The sequence below is a fragment of the Hypanus sabinus genome, chromosome 1, assembly GCF_030144855.1.
Source record: "Hypanus sabinus isolate sHypSab1 chromosome 1, sHypSab1.hap1, whole genome shotgun sequence".
NCBI classification, from domain to species: Eukaryota; Metazoa; Chordata; class Chondrichthyes; order Myliobatiformes; family Dasyatidae; genus Hypanus; species Hypanus sabinus.
Window position 1 is genome coordinate 105,612,723 of NC_082706.1, and position 24,474 is coordinate 105,637,196.

A 24,474-nucleotide genomic window follows, 5' to 3' on the forward strand; every position below is an offset into this window, starting at 1 on the left:
AGACTGCTGTGAGAAGAGGGCATGGCCTGCATGATGGAAGTCCTTGGTGAATGGATGCTGCTTTCCTGCAACAGCACTCAATGTAGATTTGCTTACTGGTCAGGATGGCTTTACCCATGATGGACTGGACTGTATCCACTACGTTTTATAGGATTTTCCGTTTAAGGACATTGGTGTTTATATATCAGGCTGTGATCATCCAGTCAGTATGTTCTCCATTGCACAGCTGTGGAAATTTGGCAAAGTTTTAGTTATACCAAATTTTTCACAAACTTCTAAGAAAGTGGAGGTGCTGCCGTGCTTTGTGGGTAATGGCACTTATGTGTGGGCCCAGGGCAAGTCATCTGAAATGATAACACTGAGAAATTTAAAGTTGCTGATCATCTCCACCTCTGATCCCTCAATAAGAACTGGCTCATGAGCCTCTGGTTTCCTCATCTTGTAGTCAATAAACAGCTTCTTAGTCTTGCTGACATTGAGTGAGAGGCTGTTACTGTGGCACCACTCAGCCAGATTTTCCATCTCCCTCCTATATGCTGATTTGTCAATACCTTTGATTTGGCCTGTGGCAGTGGAGTCATTAACAAACTTGAATATGGCTTTGGAGCTGTGCTTAGTCACACAGACATGTGTAAAGTGAGTAAAGCAGGGGGCTAAGCACACAGCCTTGTGATGTACCTGTGCTCCTGGAGATTGTGGAGGAGATGTTGCCAATCCAAACTGACTGGGATCTGCAAGTGAGAAAATTGAGGATCCAATTGCACAAGGAGGTATTGAGACCAAGTCTTGAAAATTATTGATTAGCTTTGAGAGGATGTTAGTATTGAATGCCAAGCTGTAGTTGATAAAGAACATCCTGATGTATGAACATCTGTGCTGTCCAGATGTTCCAGAATTGTGTGAATAGCCAATGAGATAGCATCTGCTGTGGATCTGATGTGCTGGTATGCAATTTGAGTGGATCCAAGTTGCTTCTGAGGCAAAAGTTGATATGTTTTATCACCAACCTTTCAAAACACATAATCTCTGTGGATATAAGTGCAACTGGACAACGGTCTTTGAGGCAGTTTACCACATTCTTCTTGGGCACCGGTATAATTGAAGCCTGTTTGAAGCAGGTGGGTACATTAGACTGCCGAAATGAGAAGTTAAAGATCTCAGTGAACACTCCAGCCAGTTGATCAGTACAGGTCTTTAGTACTCGGCCAGGTACACCATCTGGGCCAGCTGCTTTCTGTGGGTTCACCTCCCTGAAGGTTGCTCTCACGTTGGCCTGTGACTGAAACGACAGGATCATCATGAACTCTGGGCTCATGGCCTCTGATCTGCCCCTCAGCAGATTGAGAATCTCATGGTTCACCCAGGGCTTCTGGTTGGGAAAGACTCTGAATGAAAGTCTGGAAAGGTCAACATTTGATGATCCTGAAATCCAGAGTTCAGTGAGTGGAAGCCAGTTATCAACTTGATGCAGCGTCCCAGTCTTCTGTCTGACTGAGAAGGTCATGAGTTTGAACACCAACCAGAATCTGAGAGCACCATATAGAGCCACTAGGTTTTGGAAGTCCAGTTAAATAAAACAATGCTTGAAACACTCAATAGGTCAAATAGCATTTATCAAAAGAGAAATGGTTAACGTTCCAAGTCATGCTCTTTCATTAGAATTTGGACTGTTGATCTGATGCTTTAACTCTGTTTCTCTCTCCGCCTGCTTTTAGTATTTACAACATTTTGTTACAGAACATAGAATATTGCAGTACTGTACTGTGCAGGCCCTTCAAGCCCACAATGTTGTGCTGACTTTTTAACGTACTCAAAATCAATATAACCCTTCCTTCCTACATAGCCCTGCATTGTTATATTATCCATGTGCCTATCTAAGAGTTTCTTAAAAGTTCCCCAGGTATCTGCCTCTACCATCACCTTTGATAGTACTTCCCACTCACCCACTACTGTGTAAAAATGTTCTGAAAAATGACAAAAACACACAACTTACCTCTGACATCATCCCTATACATTCCTCCAATCACTTTAAAATTATGACCCCTTGTATTAACTTTTTCCACCCTGGGAAAAAGCCTCTGGCTATCCACTCAATCTATACCATTTATCTTGTATGCTTTTGGCAAGTCGCTTCTTTGCTCCAAAGACAAAATCCCTAGCTTGCTCAGTCAATTCGCATAGAACATACTTCCTAATCCAGGCATCATCCCGGTAAATTTCCTCTGCACCATCTTTGAAGCTTCCACATCATTCTGGTGACCAGAAATGAACACACTATTCAAAGTGTGGTGTAATCAGGGTTTTATCGAGCTGTAACATTACTTCACCTTCACAGCCCTATCAACTTGCCTGTCTATGAACAAGATCCCTCAGTCCTCCACACTGCTAAGAATCCTACGATTAACCCTGTTTTTTGCCTCTAAATTCAATCCTCCAGTTTCCAGGTTGGATTTCATCAGTAAGTTTTCCAGCAGTTTGGTTTTGTTTGTAAAGGAGTTTGCACATTCTCCCTGTGACTGCTTGAGTTTCCTCCAGGTGCTCCTATTTCCTCCCACAGTCCAAAGGTGTAACAGAGGTGTAGGGTAATTGATCATTGTAAATTGTCCCGTGATTAGGCTGGTATTAAATAGGTGGGTTACTGGGAAGTGCGGCTCAGTGGGCTGGAAGGGCCTGATCCATGCTGTATCTCTAAATAAACAATTAAGTAAATAAATGCAGGTTGAGAACTCCTTAGCAGAAATTCCAAAATCCAGAAACCATCACAATCTGAAATCGTATTGTGTGCTGACATGATGTCACATGGAAAATTCCGCAAGGCGCTGAGAAGGTTCCACGTCCCTGCACATCCCAGACAGTTTTGAAAAATGATCTCACCTATGTAATGAACAGAAGTTAATGAAAAATAGAAAAACGCTGCATAAACAATAATGAAGATCTCGGCTGAAAATGGAATGTAATTGTGAAAATATAGCAAGCCAGTTGCAGAAATTTTTGAAAATTTTTAAAATTAAATTTCTCAATGTTTAAAATTTTTTAAAGATAACAGTGTCTGCTTATCACAAAGCAGCAAAGAAATTCATCAGTGAGATTGTGAAGACTGTCATTGATGAAAATCTAACAGAACAAGTCTACAATGCTGATTGTTTTTACACCTTACATTTTTAAAAATAGTAAAATATAAGTATGTACAGGGTACTGTAACTTTTTCATCAAAGCACGGCATCAGGGGTGGAGTCTGAAAGCCTACCATTGTTTGTTGTTGTTTAACAACTGATTCAGGTAATCTCCTGATTCTGCTGTGCTGTTTTTGTTATCCTGCACACATTATATTTTCATTATATTAATGGTATATAATAATTTGTACTGTTAAGTACATATGTGTGATGAACAAGTGTAAGATGAAGACTAGTTACTAGCACACTAAATTCAGAGTCAGAAGTGATGACGATCCCAAGCTATCTTATTATATATTCCAAAATCTGAAATACGTCCATCCCCAAGCATTTTAGATGAGGGATACACGACCTATATTAAACAAACTACCTCTGGTCAGTGTTGGGTTTACCCACCTTGGCAATATTGGTCTATTAGTAATTACCATTGTTTCTACTTCATTCCTGACAGACATGCTAATGTTATCCATTTTCTGCAGTACTAGCTCAAGTAGTTTAAAAAGTAATCCCTGTTAATGTTTAATGTCTCATTAATGTTCCATATGAATAAGCAGCCATATGAATGGGATGGAATCTGTAGTCATATAAAGAATATCAAAAGACTGCAGATGCTGGAAATATGAAGTAAAAACAAAATTTTCAGGAAAGCAGTTCAACCTTCACTCAATGAAAAAGAAACAAGTTAACGTCTCAGCTTGAAGACTGCATTTCTCTTCCACAGACACTGACTGAATTGTTGAATGTTCCTAGCACTTTCTATTTCTATCATAGATGTTCGACAGCTGAAATTAACTTTCTCAGTGCACTTTTAGCAGATGCAGGGCTATTTGACTGGGCCAGAAGCCATTGCTGTGGTTATATTTAAATCTTCGCTGCTGCTGTCATCACCAGTTAGTGGGTTAGGATACAGGTGATAGTGGAATATTGTCAACTTCAGCTCCCCACGGATAATCTATCTCCATTTTACATTGCTCCACCATGGCATACAATGGATCTGTAGTAGGACTGTAAAACCAGAAGATATAGGAGCAGAATTAGGCCATTTAGCCCATCATGTCTGCTCTGCCAATTTATCCTGGTTGATCCACTTTTCCTCTCAGCCCCATACTCCTCCCTTCTCCTACCTTCGTGCACTGACTAATCTATCGCTCTTTGCCTTAAATATACCCAATGACTTGGCCTCCACGAATTCTACAGGTCCACCACTCTCTGGGTGAAGTAATTCTTCATCTTCATTGTAAATAGATGCTCCTCTATTCTGAGGCTGTGACCTCTGATATTAGAGTCTCCCACTGTAGGAAACATCCTCTCCACATCCACTCCATTGAGGCCTTTCAGCATTCAATAAGTTTCAATGTGGTCACCCCTTATTCTTCTGAATTCCAGTGAGTAGAGACCCAGAGCCATCAAATGCTCCTCATATGACAAACCTTTCAATCTTGGAGTCTTTTTCATGAACCTCCTTTGAACCCTCTCCAATGTCAGCACATTCTTTCTAAGATAAGACAAAAACTGCTTACAATATTCCAAATAAGGCCTCACCAGTACCTTATAAAGCCTCTACATTACAACCTTGCCTTTATAGTCTAGTCCTCTCAAAATGAATGCTAACATCACATTTACTTTCCTCACCATTGACTCGACCTGCAAATTAACCTTTAGGGAATTCTGCATGAGGACTCCCAAGTCTCTTTGCGCTTCAGACTTTTGTATTTTCTCTCCACTTAGAAAATAGGCTACACATTCCTTCTACAAAGTACATGATCATACACTTCCTGAAACTGTATTCCATCTGCCACTTCTTTGATCCATTGTATCATGTGTCTCCAAGTACCTTGAAACCACATTCTTAAAAATCGACTACATCATCTTCCCAGTCACTGAGGTCAGACTAACTGGTCTTTAATTTTCTTTCTTCTTCCTCTGTCCCGTCCTGAAGAATAGAGTGACGTTTGAAATTTTCCATTTCTTCGGATCCATGCCAGGATCAGTTGATTCTTGAAAGGTCATTACTAATGCCTCCATAATCTCTTCAGCCACCTCTTTCAGAACCCTGGGGTGTACACTATCTGGTCCAGGTGTCTTATCTACCTTCAAACCTTTCAGTTTCCCAAGAACCTTCTCCATAGTAGTAGCAACTTCACACACTTCTGCCTGCTGACATTCTCAAACTTCTGGCATATTGCTAGTGTCTTCCACAGTGAAGACTAATGCAAAATATTTATTCAGTTTATTCTCCATTTCCTTCCCCTCACCCCATTACTCTTGCCTCTTTTTACATTTTATGTATCAAAGAAACTTTTGGTATCCTCTTTAATACTATTGGCTGTCAGTAGTATTAAAGGTTGTCAAGCTGAGGAGTGGTAGTGGGGACAAGCTCCCACTGCCTAAAAGTGCTCCTCACGGCATACGCCCCAAATAGCCTCTGACATCCAAGTCCAACTCCTGGCCTTCTCGTGTGGCTTAGCCTCTAGGCCCAGCGGAACTGACAGGAGAAGGGGCGAAGGTGGGTCCTGGTGCCTTAAAACCAGTGCTTTGGGTAGATGGAGCTCGTCAGCCTGGGAAGGCAGTCCAGCTAAGAGAGGGTAAACTCTGATTTCAAGCCTCCGCTGCCTTACAGCCATACCCACTCATGGGAAAGGCTTTGGGAGTAAACCCTGAGGACAAATCCGCAGCTGGAGTCCCTAAAGCAGTCCGATGTTGCCTTCAACCTCGTTCTAGCAACTCCTGCAGCGTCAATGGTGCCAAGCTGTCTCGGCCCGTGCCCTTCCCTTGGACAACATCAGTGTCGTGGAGAGGGGAGACTTGCTGCATAAGCAACTGCTGGTCTTCCATACAATCTTGCCCAGGCCTGCGCCCTGGAAACCATTCCAGGCGCAGATCCGTGGACTCACGAGACTAATGGATGCCACTATTGGCTAGCTTGCCTTTGTCTTCCATCTTTTCCTTCTTTATGGCAGTAAAGCCAAACTTAGTGAAGGCCTGTATTACATGAGGTTGCATCAAAATCCAACACTTTTCCTCATCATTCACTACACTGTTGCACCTCTTTTTTTTAAAAAAAAAACTTCCCTTGGGAATGAAGCTACTGAACTAAAGGGAACCTCTTCAGCCTATGACAACTATACATCAGAATCAAGGCCACCCTGGCCTGAGTAATGGAACTAATGATGTCTATAGTGTACAAACTCCATGGCAGACTCAGCTTGTTCACTGAAGCACATGAGAGGATGAAGCACACACCCACGATCTCGCAGGTCAACTTGGTCCCACATCACACTGCCCTCCAAGTCAAAGGTTTGCAGTGAGACTACCACTTGGTGAGGAAGGACATTGATGGTAACATTCATCCACCCCTTCCATGTCTTAGTTGATTTTTTAGTAAAAAGAATTTGAAGATGTGCACAAAGCTCATGGTTCAGTTGGTGGTTGTGATCCCTGCCATCGTATTTGCTTTGCAGCAGGATCCTCAAAGCACTGGAAAATTGTGAACCAATGTCAGCATCCTCTCCCAAAAGAGTACACACAATATTGCAGCCCTAGTTGGGTCCATTGGACAGGCCACATCATTCATGTACCTGACATTGGATTCCCAAAGCACACTCAGAAATATTAGGAGGATATTTCAGGAGAACATAAGTGATTAAAGGATGTGCTCAAAGCCTTATTAAAGAAATGCAACTCACCACTGACTTGGAAACTTCCATTTTATAGCTGCTCAAGGTGGAGAAAGAGCACTTGGGATGAGAGTGTAAATCTTGAGTTCATGTGTTGGGGATACACACAAAAGTGCAGTGTAAGGTGGCAGTAGAAATTCATCCACTCCCTTCTGGTACCAAAATTGGCCTCAGTAGCTAACCCCATCAAACAAGTGGAAGCAAATCATCTTTGATACCAAGTTGCTGGTGCAATCTGTTTCTGATGTCCTTCATCAGTTACTTATTTAGACTAATCTTGTCTCTTAAATTGATTCCTTTGTAAATCTAGTAGTTAGGCAGAGTAATAAAATAGCTGTTTTGTGAAGAATAAATTATAGGGAAAGTACCCACTTCATCAAGAATCCCAGGACCTTTAGATGTTGAAAAGGGAGTCGAAGGTTTTTTCAGTTTCTCTTGCATTGGTCAACTTCAGAGAATACCAGCGACTGAACTAAATGCAGATGAACCCTGCTGATCGTAAGAGTATTGTTAATCTTCCAATCAGGACTGAAATTGCAAACAACCATTACAATGACTTGAATCCATCAGTATAAACCAAAGGCATGCAAGACTGGAGATGGTGGAATGTGGAGCAAAAAACTAAACAGCTTAAGGATCTCAACCCGAAACATCGGTTATCTGTTTCCCTCTACAGGTGCTGCCTAACCTGCTGAGTTCCTTTACCAGATCGTATTTTGCTCCAGCAAACCATGTTCAAACGTTTCAGTGCTTCAGGGATGCTTCACTGTTACGAAGCCTCTGCACTTGTGAATGTTAGTTTTGAGAGCAAAACTTCCAGGGAGTGATGTTCTGCAAGTGTTCTTTTTGGAAACCCATATCTTTCAAGACAGCTTTATATGTGAAAAATTAAACTGAACTGGTCATTTTTCTAAAACTGTCATCACTTTTTCTATTTGTGGCATGATGCTTGGTAGTTTGGGCAGATGTACAGTAATGCCCTGTTAAATTTTAGAAGGCACTTTATCTCGTTGCCAAAATGAAAATGCATTCAGACTTTCTCTTGGTCAGAGCTGTACCAGAGCATCATTGGTGCTGCAGTCAGTCTGTCATGTGTCAATGCCTTCTCAGTATCTGATGCACAATGAAGAGCAGTGCAATGGGTGCTGCAGGTGGACCCTTCCTAAATGTATATGCAGGTCAACCTCAGCAAAGAATCATACCTTCTCTCTGATGCACTGTTGTATGTGAGTACTCAGTGCCCATCTTAGCTAACTGGCAACAATACTTCACACAAGGGTTGCATAAAGTTGCTGATAAGGCTGATAATGTCACCAACTGGAGGAATGGTTTCAAAGATGTTTTGCCTGTGAAATGAAGCAACCAGCAATAAAGAAACTGGTGATAGACGCCTCACCAACCCTCGTTTGGCTTTCTTGATCTCTTGAAGGTAAACAAACTCCTCACTATACCTCCCACTCCCACCTCATGTTACCTGATGAATTATTTAGATTTAATGTTCTAGCAGAAGAACCAACAGTACAAACAAATAAAACCTCTTCAAAACCATGAAATGCATAAAAACAAAGTTGTTTGCAACAAATTACCACATGGTTTTATGAAGGAAAGTGCCAATCATGTGCTGTTTGCTCTGGAAATACTGATTTAGTGAAACAAAATACTGATTTATGATTTGCAGGTCTGTCTAAAAGACATTAAGAGTTAGGAGCAGAATTAGGCCATTCAGCTCTGAATATGCTCTGCCATTCCATCATGGCTGATTTATTATCCCTCAACCCCATTTTCCTGCCTTCTCCCTGTAACCTTTTGGTGCCCTGACTAATCAAGCTCCATTTTAAATATGCTTGAGCAACACACAAAATGCTGGAAGAACTCAGCAGTCCAGGCAGTGTCTGTGGGAAAAAGTACAGTTGATGTTTTGGGCTGAAACCTTTTGGCAGGACTGGAGAGAAAAAGCCATTCTTCTAAACTCCTGTGAGTACAGGCCCAGAGCCGTCAAATGCTCCTCATATTTTAACCCTTCCATTCCTGGAATTATTCTTGTGAACCTCCTCTGCACCCTCCAATGCCAGCACATCTTAGATAAGGGCCTCTAAAACTGCTCACAATACCCTCATATGCAGATATGTTTTATATTACATCACAGCCAAAGGGAGCCACTGGTGCTGGATCACAGTGTAAAATACACCATACCTGAGTGTTCCTAGCCTGTCTCCCATCTTCCCATCTCTCCATTTCTCTGTTGCACCACGTCTTCCGCAAGAGCTCTTTGTGCTTTCACCCTATTCTTGTACTCACATCAGAATCAGAATCAGTCCAGCACTGAGTAGATGAATGGGGGCTTTTGTTTCCTTCTAACTCTGAAAGTCAAAGCTCACAAACTGAACTGTTAAATAGCAGCTGAAAGCAAATTCAGTGTACCTGTCAGATTGAGTATTTGATAAATTATAGTAGGGAGATAAAATTTCAGGCTCTGGGGAAAGTCGGACCGAGTGGAAGTTTCTTTGAAAGAGCCAGCCCAGGTGTTATGGACCAAATGGCTTCTGATCTCATGGTTAACCTGATGGTGTAGCAGGAAAAGCACAGTTTGTTGTACAGGGCAATTAACAAACAACAAAAGGATCTCCCTGAACTTCCAACTGCTTTTGGGAATTTGGAAGCTATTACAAAATTAATACTGTTGTTAATCCAGACAGCTAATTTCGCTAAATTATAAAGTGTTTAAGTTATTAGTACATTTGATTCAAATAAAACAAATTTGACCTCAAAGTAGAAGTATCTACATTGTCTTTTAGGTGAATAGGATAGGATGTCAAATCTCAACCTCCATCACGCGAGGCGCTTATTATAGTCACAACCTAAGATTGCCTGACCGATTCTGCAAAACTCGAATAGAGGTACACTCACCAGGTTCTATTTCTGTGACGTATAGGTTGGGACAAGGGCATCAGTATCTGATGTATAGGGGTAAGAACATTTATTTTTCTGTGATTACTTCTTGGACTTTTCTATAGTCTAATTAAATGTGTAGTGAGCCATGCCAGTAATACTAGTATATCTGGTTATGTCATTAGAAATGTATCTTCAGGAAGAGTTAAATTTGCAAATTATCATTATCACAGATTTCATGATTTCAAGCTTTTATACGAATTTACCGCTTCGGTATTGAAGTATATATTTTGTGCAGTGCACTCTGAAAATGCATTTGTCTCTCAGAAAGAGTAGATACAAAGATTCAGGCAACCTTTGTAGGAGCAAGTGCAAGGCCATTCCATTATCCGCTTCTTGCTGCATTTCCACACTTGGCATATTGTGTTCAATTCTGGTTGCCTCATTATAGGAAGGAAGTGAAAAGTTCAGAGAAGGTAGGAGGAGATTTACTAGGATGCTGCCTGGATTAAACAGCATGTCTTCTGAGGAAAGGTTGTGCAGCTGGGGTTTTTATCTTGAGCAGAGAATTGATAGAGGTGTATAAGATGATAAGAGGCTTGGATAGAGTGGACTCCTTTTTTACCAGGGTGCAAATGGCTAACACTAAGATGATTGGAGAAAAGTATGTGGGGAGGGGGAATGGCAGAAGCATTTCTTTTTCGCTGAGAGTGGTGGGTGCATGGAATGCACAGCCAGGGGTGGTGGTAGAGACCGATACATTAGGGACTTTTTAAGAAACATTTAGATAGGCACTCAGGCTATGTGGGAGTGAAGGGTTAGATGGTCCTTGGAATAGGTTAAAAGGTCAGTGCTGTGTAGTGGGACGATGGGCCTGTACTGTGCTGTGGTGTTTTATGTTCTACTGAGCATGCTGAGCTGCCAGCCGAGTTTAGCTGCAACTCAGATTAATATGTACTAAATAACAAAAATAATATGCTATAAACAGAGCTAAGTGGTCAAATCAAAGCTTTTCAGTTCTGCCATATAAATTCATTTATTCACAGTATGTTGGGGAATAACTAAACAAGTAATCATATAAAACTTTAGTTAGGCCGCACTTGGAACTATAATGGGCTACTTGGCTCAGTGAGTCTTTTCCCCATAACATTTTGTGCCCTTATTAATCAAGATCTTATCAATGCCTTTATTAATCAAGAACCAATCAACCTCTGCATTAAAAATACCCAATGACTTGATCTTCATAGCAATCTGTGGCAATGAATTCCACAGATTCACTATTCCGTGGCTAAAGAACTAACTCCTCATCCCTGTTCTAAATGGATATCCCTCAATTCTAAGGCTGTGCCCTCTGGTCCTAGACTCTCCCATTATAGGAAATATTTCTCCACGTCCACTCTATCTAGGCCTTTCAATATTTGATAGGTTTCAATGAATTTCCCTCCCTTCCTCATTTGGTGGCCCAGGGCAATCAAGTGCTTCTCATACGTTAATCCTTTCATTTGCAGAATCTTTCTTGTAACTTTCCTCTGGACCCTCTGTAATGCTAACACACTCTTTTTTTAAATAAGGGGCCCAAAATCTGTTCACAATACACTAAGTGTGGTCTGACCAATACCTTATAAAGCCTTAACATTACATGCCTTTAATATTCTAGTCCTCTTGAAAGGAATGCTGACGTTGCATTTGCCTTTCTTACTATGGTTTTAACCTAGAAGTTAGCCATTGGGAATCCAATACAAGGACTCCCAAGTCCTTTTGCACCTCTGAGAATTTTTGAATTTGATGTCCATTTAGAAAATAGTCTACTCCTTTATTCATTTTACCAAAATGCATGATCATTACTTCCCTCCACTGGATTCCATCTGCCACTTTTTTCATCCTCCTAATCAGTCTAAGTCCTTCTACAGACTCCTTGCTTCCTCAACATTCCCTGCCCTCCACCTACTTTTCTATCGTCTGCAAAATTGGCCACAAAGCCATCAATTCCATCATCCAAATCACTGACTTATAACATAAAAAGAAGCGTTCCCAACACCGAACCTATGGAACACCATTAGTTACTGGCAGCAACCAGAAAAGGCTTCTTTTATTCCACTCTTTGTCTCCTGCCAATCAGCCAATCTTTTATCCATCATTTTGTGTGTGTTGCTTTTATCCATGCTATATCTTTTCTGTAATACCATGGGTTCTTATATTGTTAAGCAGCCCCATGCATAACACCTTGTCAGAGGTCTTCTGGAAAAACTAGGTAAATAACCATTGACTCTCCTTTGTCTATCCTGTCAGTTACTTCCTCAAAAAATTCCAACAGAATTGTTAAATAAGATTTCCCCTTAAGGAAACGATGCTGTCTTCAGTCTATTTTACCATGTGTCTCCAAGTATAGTACCCTGAAACCTCACCATTAATAATGCACTCGAACATCTTACCAACCACTGAAGTCAGGCTAACTGGCGTGTAATTTCCTTTCTTAAGCCTCTCTCCGTTCTTAAAGAGTGCAATTTTTTAGTCTTACAGAACTATTAGCAGTGAAAGATTATTACTAATGCCTCCACAGTCTCTTCAGCTACCTCTTACAGAACCCTGAGATGTAGACCCATTTTCTACAGGTGACTTGCCTACCTTCATACCTTTCAGCTTTCTAAATACTTTCTCCTTAGTAAAAGTGACTACACTCAGTTCTGTCCTATGACACTCTTGAATTTCTGGCATACTGCTAATGTCTTCCACAGTGAAGGTGCAAAATACTATTGGGTTTACATAGAACATTGAACACTACAGCGCAGAAACAGGCCCTTCGGCCCAAAATGTTGTGCCAAACCAGCTAAAAAGTTCATCAAAAAATCTGAAAATCCCTCCTACCTACACAATGTCCATATCCCTGCATGTACTTTACATTTATGTGCCTATCTAAATTACTCTTAAAAGACTCTAATGTATTTGCTTGTATCACCATACCAGGCAACGCATTCCAGGCATCCACCACTCCGAGTAAAAAAAAACTTATCCCTTTGAACCTACCCCCTCTCACCTTCAATTCATGCCCTCTGGTATTAGTCATTTCTACTCTGGGAGAAAGATGATCCCTGTCTACTCACTCAATGCCTCTCATAATCTTATAAACCTCTGCAGATCTCCCCTCAGCCTCTGCTACTCCAAAGAAAAGAACCCAAGTTTAACCAGCTTCCCATGATAGCACATGCCCTCTAAACCAGGATCCTGGTAAAACCTCTTCTGCACCCTCTCCAAACTTCAACATCCTTCCTCTAGTGGGGGGACCAGAACTGTATGCAATACTCCAGACGTGGCCTAACCAGAGTTTTATAAAGTTGCAACATAACCTCTTGATTTTTCACCTCAATGCCTTGATTAATAAGGAAGCATTCCATAAGCCTTCCTAACCACTCTATTGACCTGTGTAGCCATTTTCACAGAATTATGAAGTTGGATCCCAAGATCTCTCTGCTCAGCAAGCAGTTAGAGCAGGGGTGGGCAAACTTTTTGACTTGTGGGCCACAAAGGGTTCTAAAATTTGACAGGGGGGCCAGACCAGGAGCAGATGGACGGAGTGTTTTGGTAATACACCTCATAAGAGAAAATAAAATATCATGGGATATGTAGAAAACATGTGCTTTAATTTCAATTGAAAATGAACAAATGCATTACAACAAAATATCTGTCTTTGAAGTCCCATGGTATTTAGCTATTTATTGAAATGACTTTTAAAACACTGAAAATTATGGTAAATGAATAAAATACAGCTTTTTTAATAGTAACAGTTATTATTTTAAAGCACTGAAAATTCTGTTATCCTTCCAAGATATTATCATCATCACTCTCCTCCTGACTGTCTTTATTTCAAAAACGGTAGGAGATGCAGGTCTACTTGTCCTGCTCCTTCTTATTCAATTGTCCCCTGTGCCAAAACTCAACAACGACCAGCACAAGGACAGAACACTGACAGCGCGCCAGTATGCGGAGCGCGTTATTTGATCTGGAGCGCATTTTTTATTTTGAGAACGTATCTGCACCTATGCACGACTCATGTCCTCATGTCCATCACTTAACAGAAATGACATGTAACATGTAAGGCTTATTGAAAAAAATACTTTCAAATGCATTTTTTACATAACACAACGAAGAAACTTATTTTTAATTTCAGTGGGAACATTGTTGTTGGTCTCCCTTTTTAGCCAGCGCATCAAAGTCTGGATTTAGTTTTGTTGTGGCGATTCTCAGGATGGATCTGAGGTGTTGGTCAGTTAACTTGGATCTGTGGCTGGCTTTGTTGATGTTCATGACGCTGAACGCCTGTTCACACAAATAGGTCGAGCCGAACAAAGAGTAAAGCGCAAATGTGGAGTAATACGCTGCACCTCAACAAAGGTCAATGTATATAGAGGGCGTCATCTATTGGGGAAAACGCCAGAATTGCGGGGAAAAAACGTTAACAAGGTTTATTAATATAATTTCATCAAGTTCTGTGGGCCGGATTAAAAAGCTTAACGGGCCACATATGGCCCCCAGGCCGTAGTTTGCCCATGCCTGAGTTAAAGTCTTACCCTTAACAATGTACTGATTCCTTGTGTTTGCCCTACTAAGGTGGAACACCTCACATTTATGTGAGGTAAATTCCCTTTGCCATTTCTCAGCCCATATCTGCAACTGGTCTGTATTGTGCTGTATTCTTTGCCAGTCTTCTACACTATCCATAACTCCACCAATCTTGCTATCACCCACAAACTTACTAACCCACCCCTTTACATTTTCGTCCAGGTCATTTATATACATCAGCGATCCCCGCACAGATCCCTGTGGAACACCACTAATTACAGATCTCCAGCTCTAATAAATCTTTCGTAACCTTAACAAAAAATAGAATCAAGTTGGTAAGACGTGACCTGCTTTCCTTCACAAAGCCATACCGGCCCTCCCTAATTAGTCCCTGGGTTTCCAAATGATCATATATCCTATCCCTAAGAATTTTCTCCAGCAATTTCCCTACAACTGACACCGGTCTATAGTTCCCAGGAATTTTCCTTGTTCCCCTCTTAAATAGAGCTACAACATTAGCCACTCACCAGTCCTCCAGGACCTTGCCTTTGCGTAAAGAGGACACAAAGATACTAGTCAAGAACCCAGCAATCTCATTCAGTAACCTGGGGTGAATCCCATCAGACCTTTGGGACTTATCCACCTTAATACTCATTAGGAGACCCCTCCTCCTTGACCTCTAAACATCATAACACATTTATACACTCATCACCGATCTCCTGGTCCTCCATGCCTTTTTCTTTGGTAAATACTGAAGCAAAATACTCATTAGGAACCTCACATACTCTGCATCCAAGCAAATGTTCCCCTCTTTATCCTTGAGTGGCCCTACCCTTTCCCTAGTTATCTTCTCGTTCTTGATGTATGTATAGAGTACCTTGGGATTCACCTTAATCCTACTTGACAAGGAAATTTCATGGCCCCTCCTGGCTTTCCTAATTCCCTTCTTGAGTTCTTTTCTGGCTTCTTTTTAATACTCACATGTTCCGTTCGATCTTGACTTCCTTTCCTTTTTCTCCTGGACTAAATTAATTGTCTCTCTGGACATCCAAGATTCTCTTATATTTCCATCCCTGTTCTTCCTTCTAGCGGGAACGTACCGTACCTTTTCTGTACTCTTTGTAAATGAACTTTTAAAACACTCCACAAGTGTACTTGCCAGAAAAATGGTGTTCCCAATTAATCATTGTTAGTTCCTGTCTAATGCTTTCAAAATTTACCCTACTTCAATTTAAAATTCTACCGCAAGGTCCATACCTATCCTTATCTATAGCTATCCTGAAAGTTAAGGAAATGTGGTCATTGTTCCCCAACTGCCCACCTACTGAGAGATCAGTCACCTGGCCAGTCTCATTACCCAACACCAGATCCAGTGCAGACCTTCCTCTCATTGGACAATCTATATATTGATTTAATAGACCCTCCTGGATACAGTTAACAAATTCTGCCCCATCTAAGCCCCTTGCACTAAGATCCAAGTTTATATTAGAGAAGTTGAAATCCCTCATAACAACAACCCTATTATTTTTACAAATTTCCTTAATCTGTTTACATATATGTTTCTCAATGTCCCTGACGGTCATTGGGGGGTCTGTAGCACAATCCCATCAGTATGATTGCACCCTTCCTATTCCTGAGTTCTACCCAAATGAGTTTTGTGTCTGAACCCTGCATTATGACTTCCTCGAGTGCAACTGATATTGTCCCTGATTAATAATACAACCATACCACCCTCCTCCCTTTTACCTCCTTCTCTATCTTTTATAAAACTTGGAAAACTTGGTACATTAATCATCCATTCCTGCCCCTCTCTCAACCAAGTTTCTGAAATGGCCACATCGTAGTTCCACATATTGATCCATGCTCTTAAGTTTATCACTTTTACCCATAATACTCACCCATAGCATTAAAATACACAATCATTTAAACTATCTGACCCATCATACCTGTTACTTGATTTTGCCTTTCATACTTTCCCTGGCATCTACTGTACCTTCCTGTCTGATCCTTCATTAACTGACCTGGTGCTGTAGTTCCCAGCCTTCTGCAAAACTTATTTAAGGTAGATAGATAGATACTGTATTGATCCGAAAAGAAGTTACAGTGTCATAGTAGCATTACAAGTGCACAGATATACAAATATTAGAAGAGGAGTAAGAAAGAATAAAAAATAAATTACCCCAAACAGTCCAACAGGAGGGGGTCATCGCTTCCCCAGTTTAAAGGTTGACTCATTGTAGAGCCTAATGGCCAAGGGTAAGAATGACCTCAAATAGCATTCTTTGGAGCAGCGCAGTTGTTTTAGTCTATTACTAAAAGTGCTCTTTTGTTCAGCCAAGATGGCATGCACAGGGTGAGAAACATTGTCCAGAATTGCCAGGATTTTCCGTAGGGTCCTTTGCTGCATCACAGCCTGTGTGTCCAGTTTGACTCCTATAACAGAGCCAGCTTTTCTAATCAGTTTATTGAGCCTGTTGGCATCACCCATGCTGATGCCATTGCCCCAGCTCACCACTGCTTAGAAGATTGTACTGGTGACAACAGACATGTAGAACATTTAAAGGAGAGGCCTGCATACTCCAAAGGACCTCAGTCTCCTCAAGAAGTAGAGGTGACCCTGGCCCTTCTTGTACATCGCCCCTGTGCTCCACTCAAGTCTGTCATCCAGGTACTTGTAGGTCCTTACCATCAATAATAATAGGGAGCAGTGCAGGCTTAGTTTTCTTAAAGTCTATCACCATCTCCTTTGTCTTACTGATGTTGAGCTGCAGATGATTCAGCTCATACCCTTTGACAAAGTCCTCCACCAAGGCCCTGTATTCATCCTCCTGTCCCCCCTTTATACATCAAACTATTGCTGAGTCATCAGAGAATTTCTGCAGATGATATGACTCAGTGTTGTATCTGAAGTACGAGGCATACAGAGTAAACAAGAAGGGAGCCCTGTGGGGCCCCAGTGTTGCTGATAGCCATGTCTGACACTCAGCTTTGAAGCCACACAGACTGTGGTCTCCTGAGTAGCATTAGCAAACCTCCCGGCCAGGATATTGGTTCCCCTCCAGTTCAGGTGCAACCCGTCGCTCTTGTACAGGTCACCTCTTCCCCAGAAAAGGTTACAATGACCCAAATGCCCACTGCACCATCTCCTCAGCCACTCATTCATGTGTGCTATCGTCCCATTCCTACCTGCACTAGCCCTCGGCACCAGGAGTAATCCAGAGATTCTTACCTTGAAGGTCCTTCTCTTCAGCCTCTTTTCTAACTCTGTATGCTCACTGTGTAGGACCGCTTCCCTTTTTCTGTCTATGTCATTGGTGCCAATGTGCACCACAACGTCTGGCTGTTCACTCTTCCGCTTGAGAATATCCTACAGCCGCACCAATACATCTTGGACCCTAGCATCTGGGACATCCTAGTGTCTCTGATTGTGGCCAGAGAATCTCTCCTATCTGTCTCCCTAATTATCGAGTCCAAAATCACTACCATGCTGCCTGACTTTACCCTTTCCTACTGAGCGTCAGAGCTGCCCACAGTGCCACCAGCCTGACTGCTGCTGTGCCCAGCAGTGTCCAAAGAGGTATACTTCACTGACTTCTTAATCCCCTTACCTGTCCTAGTGGTCATCCATTTACTGTCCAAAGCCTGTACTCACCTCTTCAAAAGTCTCATCTATAGTGTCTTCAGCCTCCTGGATGATCCTGAGTGCATCCAACTTCAGCTTCAACTCCCTGAGCTGGACAGTCCCCATTAGATCATCAGCCTGAGTTGTCAGTTCTGTTTCACTCATCATAGGTTTTACCTGACTTACTGAGTATTTCCAGAGTTTTCTGTTAATATTAGGACGTGGAGACTCTGAAGAGGGTACAGAAATGTTTAGCAGGATGCTGCCTGAATGTGAGGGCATGTGCTGCAAGGAGAGATTGGACAAACTTAGGTTGTTTTCTCTGAAGCATTAGAAGTTGAAAGGGGAACCTGATAGAAATTATAAAATTATGAAAGGCAGAGATAGTGTAAGCCAACAGTCTTCTTCCAAGAATAAAAATGAGGGCATATAAATATAATAAATATTAGAGAGCATGTACTTAAAGTGAGAGGGGAAGTTTTAAAGGAAATGTGCCAGCAATTATTTTTATACGGGCTGTTGGGTGGGGTAGTGTTGGAAGCAAATTTAATATTGGTGTTTAAGAGGCTGTTAGACACATAAACATGCAGGGAATGGATGGATATGGATGTACGGGCAGAAGAAAATCAGTTTAATTGGCATGGTGTTTGGCACAGACATGATGGGCTGAATGGCCTGTTCATATGCTGTACTGTTCTATGTAACCACAGGGAAGGATGGTCAGAATATCGCCATCCTCAGCTGTGGTTTAGTCTGATAGTGAGTTGGCTGAAACATTCAGAACCCCATTCAGCCAGAAGTGCTGGGTGCATAGTTCATCTTAGCTTTCTCCTGAGCACTCCATGGTCACAGGGTTAATTTCATTTGATTTCCCTTCCTCCACAGATGCTGCTTGACCCTCTGTGTTCTTCCAGCAATTTGTTTCTTTTGTTCCAGTTTCCAGCATCTACAGTCTCTTGTGTCTCGTAGTTTGTTCCATACGATATCAAAAAAAGGCTGAAGGTGTTGATTGTAGAAAACTATGGACCAAGCAACATGCTAGGTGTAATCCTAGAACCTTTCATCTCCCAGCCAGTAATAACTCCTGATCAACTGCTCCAGTTGCAACACTAGCATCTACCCAACAACAGGAAAACCTGACCAATCACAGATGTTTTTTACGAAACAGGACTAATCATTCCCAGCTTACTAGTTTGCTCTCCCATTGCAGTGTAGCCACAATATCTGTGACATGCTTTTCAGTGACTTGTTTAGGCTGTACTCACCAAATTTCAAAAGAGTACCTTACCTCCCAGTTTCGCACTTTCAGTACTGGATCAAGTTTTTCTATTCCTCTGTCACTCTTAGTTCAAAGTCCTAAAATGTGCTCTCCAGTAGTCTTACAGATGTACATTTACTACATGATTGCAGCAGTTAATGACAGTAGCTCACCACCACCACCACCACTTCAGGGGCATTGTTAGATTAGCTTTGGGAATCTGAGCATTGCCATCAAATGCACTATTTCTTGTCCATCCCTAGCTGACTCTAAAAAGGAACAGGAAGCTGCCTGTGTGCTTCCAAAGTGGTCATAAGGAATTCCAGAATCTCAACCCAGTCTTACTGAAGAAGTGGTGATATATTTTCAAGTCAGAATGTTTAACATGTGGAATAGAGTGCCAGTCAAACAGACTTTTATTTGTCCCAGATGGTGTCAAATTTCAGAATGACTAATACTGCACTCATCCCGAAAAGTGGATAATATTCCATTATAGTCATGACCATAGTCTTGGTGGAAAGACCTTGGGATATCAGGAGGTGAGTCACTCACCACAGGAGACCCAATTTCCAACCAGTCCTTGTACAAATATTATTTTTGTAGCTGGTCCAGTTAAAATTTTGATCAGTGATGACTCCCAGGATGGTGATAGTGGAGGACTAATGCTATTGAATTCTTAAATTCTTAAGGTGAGATGATTATTCTCTCTCATGTTGGAGATGATCATTGTCTGGCACTTTTAGGGTATACCTTTTATTTGTCACTTATTCAGTGTTGCTACTTACAGGCATGTTCTGCTTCACATCCTGAGGAGTTGTGAATGGAGTTAAACATTGTGCATTCATCACTTCTGAAGTCTTATGGGAAGAAGGTGAACAATGAAGTAGGTAAAGATGGTTGGGCCTAGAACAACATTCCCTTTTTTTTCTGCAGTCTCTGTTCCATCCACATCCTTGCTAGTAACCAGAGGCATTGGAGAGTCAACCACATTGGGTGGGACTGGAATCACATGTGGTAACCAGAGCTGTGCACAATACTGCATGCAAATTTATTGTTCACTCTTCATCCATTGACTTTGCTTTGAACAGGGGGCCTTGAAGTTAATAGCAATCACCTTCACCTTACCTCAGCTCTGGAATTCATCTCCTAGGACCATGTGTGCACCAGGTAGGGTAAGACTGAACCCAAATTGTACAGTAGTTAGTTGGTTTGGGCATCCTATATTTTCTGAACAGGACATATCCAAGCAATGTTGCACATTATTGGATGTGATGTAACTAATATAACAACTTGGCTAAAAGTGCAGCTCATTCTAGAGCTCAGCTCTTCAGTATTGCAGTGGAGATGTCTCATCACCCAGCTTTCTGAGGTGAATTAAATTGGTTGTTGGCTTTTGTGATAGTGATGATCTCAGGATGGTGAAATGTATCATCTGTTTGCCATTTCTGGCTAAACATATTTGTGAATGTAAGGTGCAAATCTGAGTACAGCTCTCTGAAGAAGATGCTTGCACTCTGTGGGATAGCTCTCACAATTTATTCTCTAGTCTCCACAGGTTTGTTAGGACAAGATCAACTGGGCGCGAGTGACTTTGCTGAGTCCATGTTGTGCCTAGGTACCAAGTGGTCTTTCTGGTTTTACTCTTCTATTTGAATGTACCAGTGATGGTAAAGCCACTTCAGAGGCATTGACGAATTCACCACATGGGGTGAGTCTGGAGTCACGTTAAAGGCAGCAGATTGCATTCCCTCAAGAACATCAGTTGACCAGATAGTTTTCCACATTATTACCAAGACTAGTTTGTGTTTGCTTCTCTAAATTGTTTCTGCTGCATCCCATCTACATCAAAGTTTGACGTGTGTTCAGAGATGCTGGTTCTGTACACCACTGTTGTAACGCATGGAGTTAGTGTCGCCTTCCTATCATCTTGAACCAGTCTGGCTATTCTCTGATTTCTGTCATTACCAAGGAACCTTCACCCACAGAACTGCTGCTCCCTGGATGTATTTGTTTTCAAGTTGAAGTTTATTGTCATTACACTATACGCATGTATACCAACAAATGAAACCATATTCCTCCGGACCAAGGAGCACAACACAGTACATATAACTCACACACAAAGATTAAGTAATATTACCAGAATTAAATTAACAAACAATCAGTTGCATCTATGACGCCATTTAAAAAGTAAACAGTATAATGCTACTGAAGTTTGATACTTGATGAGACCTGGTTGGTGGCAAGGAGTTCAGTAGTCTCACAACCTGGGGGAAGAAGCTGTTTCCCACCCTAACAGTCCTTGTGCTAATCCATTCTTTGTAAACTCTAGAGACTGTTGTGCATGAAAATCCCAGGAGATCAGCAGTTTCTGAAATAATCAAACCACCCCATCTGCCACCAATAATCATTCCTCGGTCAAAGTCACTTAGGCCATATTTCTTCCTCATTCTGATGTTTCTGAACAACAACTGGACCTCTTTACCATGTCTGCAAGCTTTTATGCACTGTATATCAAGGCAATGAGTATAGAAGTAAGGCATTGTGCTCCAGTTGTAGAAGCCGCTGGTTATGGCACAGTTGGAGTATTGTGTGTAGTTCTGTTATCAGACTTTAGGAAGGATATGAGTAAGTTAGAAATGGTGCAGCAAAGATTCTTAGGAATATATCCTGGACAGGAAGTATTATATTATCAAGAGAGATTGGATAGGCTGGAATTCTTTACTCTGAAATGAAGGAATTGAGATGTGACTTTATAAAGATTTATAAAATTATGCAGGGCATAGGAAGATGGTCTTTGTATCAAAGTAAAGGAGCCTCAAACTAAAGGGCATAAGTTTAAGGTAAGAGGGAAAAGATTTAAAAGGCGCTTGAGGGCAAGTTTTTCCACAGAGGGTGGTAGGTATTGAGCTTCCAGGGAAAGTAATAGAGCTGGGTACAGTTACACAATTTTTTAAAAAAATGGACAGGTACATGGATAGAAAAAGTTTAGGATCAAATGCAGGGAAATGGAATTAGTAGGCATCTTGGTCAAACTGAGCAAGTTGGGTTGAAAGCCCTGTCTAAGTACTGTATAACTCTATGAACTTCCGTTGATCAATGAGTTAGAACATTCATATAAATTTCCAGTTGGAGCAACACCATTTCTTCAGTGCCTCTCACCACTGCATTGCATCATGAGTGATCTTGTTGATATGAGGAAACACAGCAACCATTTTCTGAACAGCAGCTTTCAAAATTGTAGGCCTTTAGTGTTCACTTGTGAGGGCAGCAGGCGTCAGTTTAATGCCACGTGTGTAAGTAGGTTCCACCCACGGTGTGGTGCTCTCTCAGCACACTACTGGGAGAATAGTATGTAGGCTCAAACTCTCATTCTTCTGGCATCTTGACTGAAAGGAGCCAATCACCATTAGATCCTAGAACACTTCTGATGAAGGGGATTGTGGTATTTAAGGTGGGAGTGAGTGGTTGCGAACCAATTCTGTGGGCAAACCAGGGAATGAGATTCAGTCAGGTATATCTATTGACATAAGCAGATGTTAATGCCAAATAGCATAATAGTTTGTTTCTTGTCCTTTTAATTTTACAATAATAATTCCTATTTAGAAACATATTTCCCTTTATTATATTGGAGGCTGGCTTTATGACTTACTGAAATTTAATTACGTTGAGATCTAAATATTGAAATATACATCAAGATGTTCAGGATACTGGTAGTGTGCTTCACAGGGAGTGCACACGGAAATTTGGAGCCCACAGTTTTTCTGGTGCTGAGGCTTCATAGGCTAGAATTTTCCCCCATTTACTAGACCGCAGCTGGAAATTAACCGTGAGGTTGGCAGTGGATCCTGTGGAGATCATGGCTTCAGCTGGTACTTTCCTTATCTATTGATAGTTTAACAAATGAGTCACTGGGAATGACCCTATGCAGTTTCAGGTTGATGGCAGTTACACCAGCTGTCACTCTCACACTCCCTGTGTGCAGAGGACTTAGTTCAGCATCTTTGAGTCCCAGAGCCCTTTCTGAATATTTCTCACTCCTAAACTGCTATTCTGTGAACAATGAACTTGTCTAATCTGTTCTTTCAAACATACTGTAGAATGCAGTCTTTTATCAACTTCAAAAGTTTCTAAAAATAATCATCACGTGTTTTTATTTGCAGACTTTGAGGGAGCTGCTGTGTTTGTTAAAAGGAGGAAATTTACAAATCACAGAAGAGTAAGTGTATTGGAGGTTATCTCTGTGGGTTCAGAGTTTGAATTGCAACAGGTTGAGCTTTTTTCAGAGGTAAATAATGTAGAACCAATTGTTCCCAGAGCAGTGTTTGCTTTTTAAGTCTCATAATTTTGTAAAGACAATTGCTAAAACATCTAGGATCTCAGAACCCAATGCCACTTCTGGCTGCATGCATAGTGTTACACCACTGTCTTCCCCATGCTCTCTGCACTACTGACACTTCCCTGGGAAACTGATGTGGATGTATGCAGTTACCATTCTAGTGAGTTGGGTATAGGATAGGAGAAATGAATAGTAGGAGCTAGGTCACTTACATCAAGTTTCCTGTGGTGTGCGTGAGCTTGGTCTTGGAGGTGCCTAATGTGGTGAGTTGGCTCTGACTGAGCACTAAGTTGAGGGCAAGAATTTGGGAGTTGGCAAAGTGAGAGAAAGTAAATATATCATAGTTTTAGACCTTTGCTGAATTGTAAACAAATTCTAGCTCACCCTTGATGCGTGCTGTCATTTGTGTCAAACGTCTGCTTTAAAAGCAAGTGGTAGTTAGGTGTTGAAAATGTGTTTCAAACAGCAAATTTCTGGAGAAACAGCATATCCCATGACCTCCAGTTAAAGTGCATTTGTTTTTGTTTTTATTTATAGGAACAAGAGTGCAACCCAAGGAGAGGTAACGTACTTATCAATATTTTACAACAAAATGTTATGAATCATTACTAAACGTCTGGGGTTAGATTGCTGGAGAAAGGTAGCACTGAAGTCCTAATTCTAGACTCATAAAGCAGCAAGTAATTTAGAAGCCAGGCACCATTCTTATATTGGTTTTAAGTAGCACCTTTCTCTCCCTCTCCATTATCCAGGCTGCTGACCTTGAGGAGTTAATTGGATGTCAGTGTATTTATACTAGATATCTTCTGACCATTACCAACTGCACAAGTGCTTACATTATGAATTAAAGACTTATGTATTTAGAGCCCTGAAATCCCAACAGATGGAAGAATACAAAATAGGCAAAATCTCACTGTTCCTGAGAAACGTGGCTGGAATGGAAGTCTGCCCTATGTTACTCT

At 41.3% G+C, this 24,474-nt stretch overlaps 1 protein-coding gene across 10 annotated transcripts in view; it reads left to right on the forward strand.

The window, feature by feature from the left end:
* The window catches only part of dpy19l1l (dpy-19-like 1, like (H. sapiens)), a 117,789-nt gene that overhangs the window by 77,737 nt on the left and 15,578 nt on the right, over window positions 1-24,474 (forward strand). For 5 of the 10 annotated variants that reach the window (XM_059973534.1, XM_059973500.1, XM_059973478.1 and 2 more), the window contains exons 17-20: window positions 9,646-9,747; window positions 20,265-20,343; window positions 23,337-23,392; window positions 24,050-24,074. In XM_059973534.1, the coding sequence (XP_059829517.1) occupies window positions 9,646-9,747; window positions 20,265-20,343; window positions 23,337-23,392; window positions 24,050-24,074 (262 nt within the window). Of the gene's footprint in view, window positions 1-9,645; window positions 9,818-20,264; window positions 20,344-23,336; window positions 23,393-24,049; window positions 24,075-24,474 lie in introns of all 10 variants that reach the window. The other 5 variants (XM_059973461.1, XM_059973515.1, XM_059973485.1 and 2 more) reach the window with 4 other exon arrangements.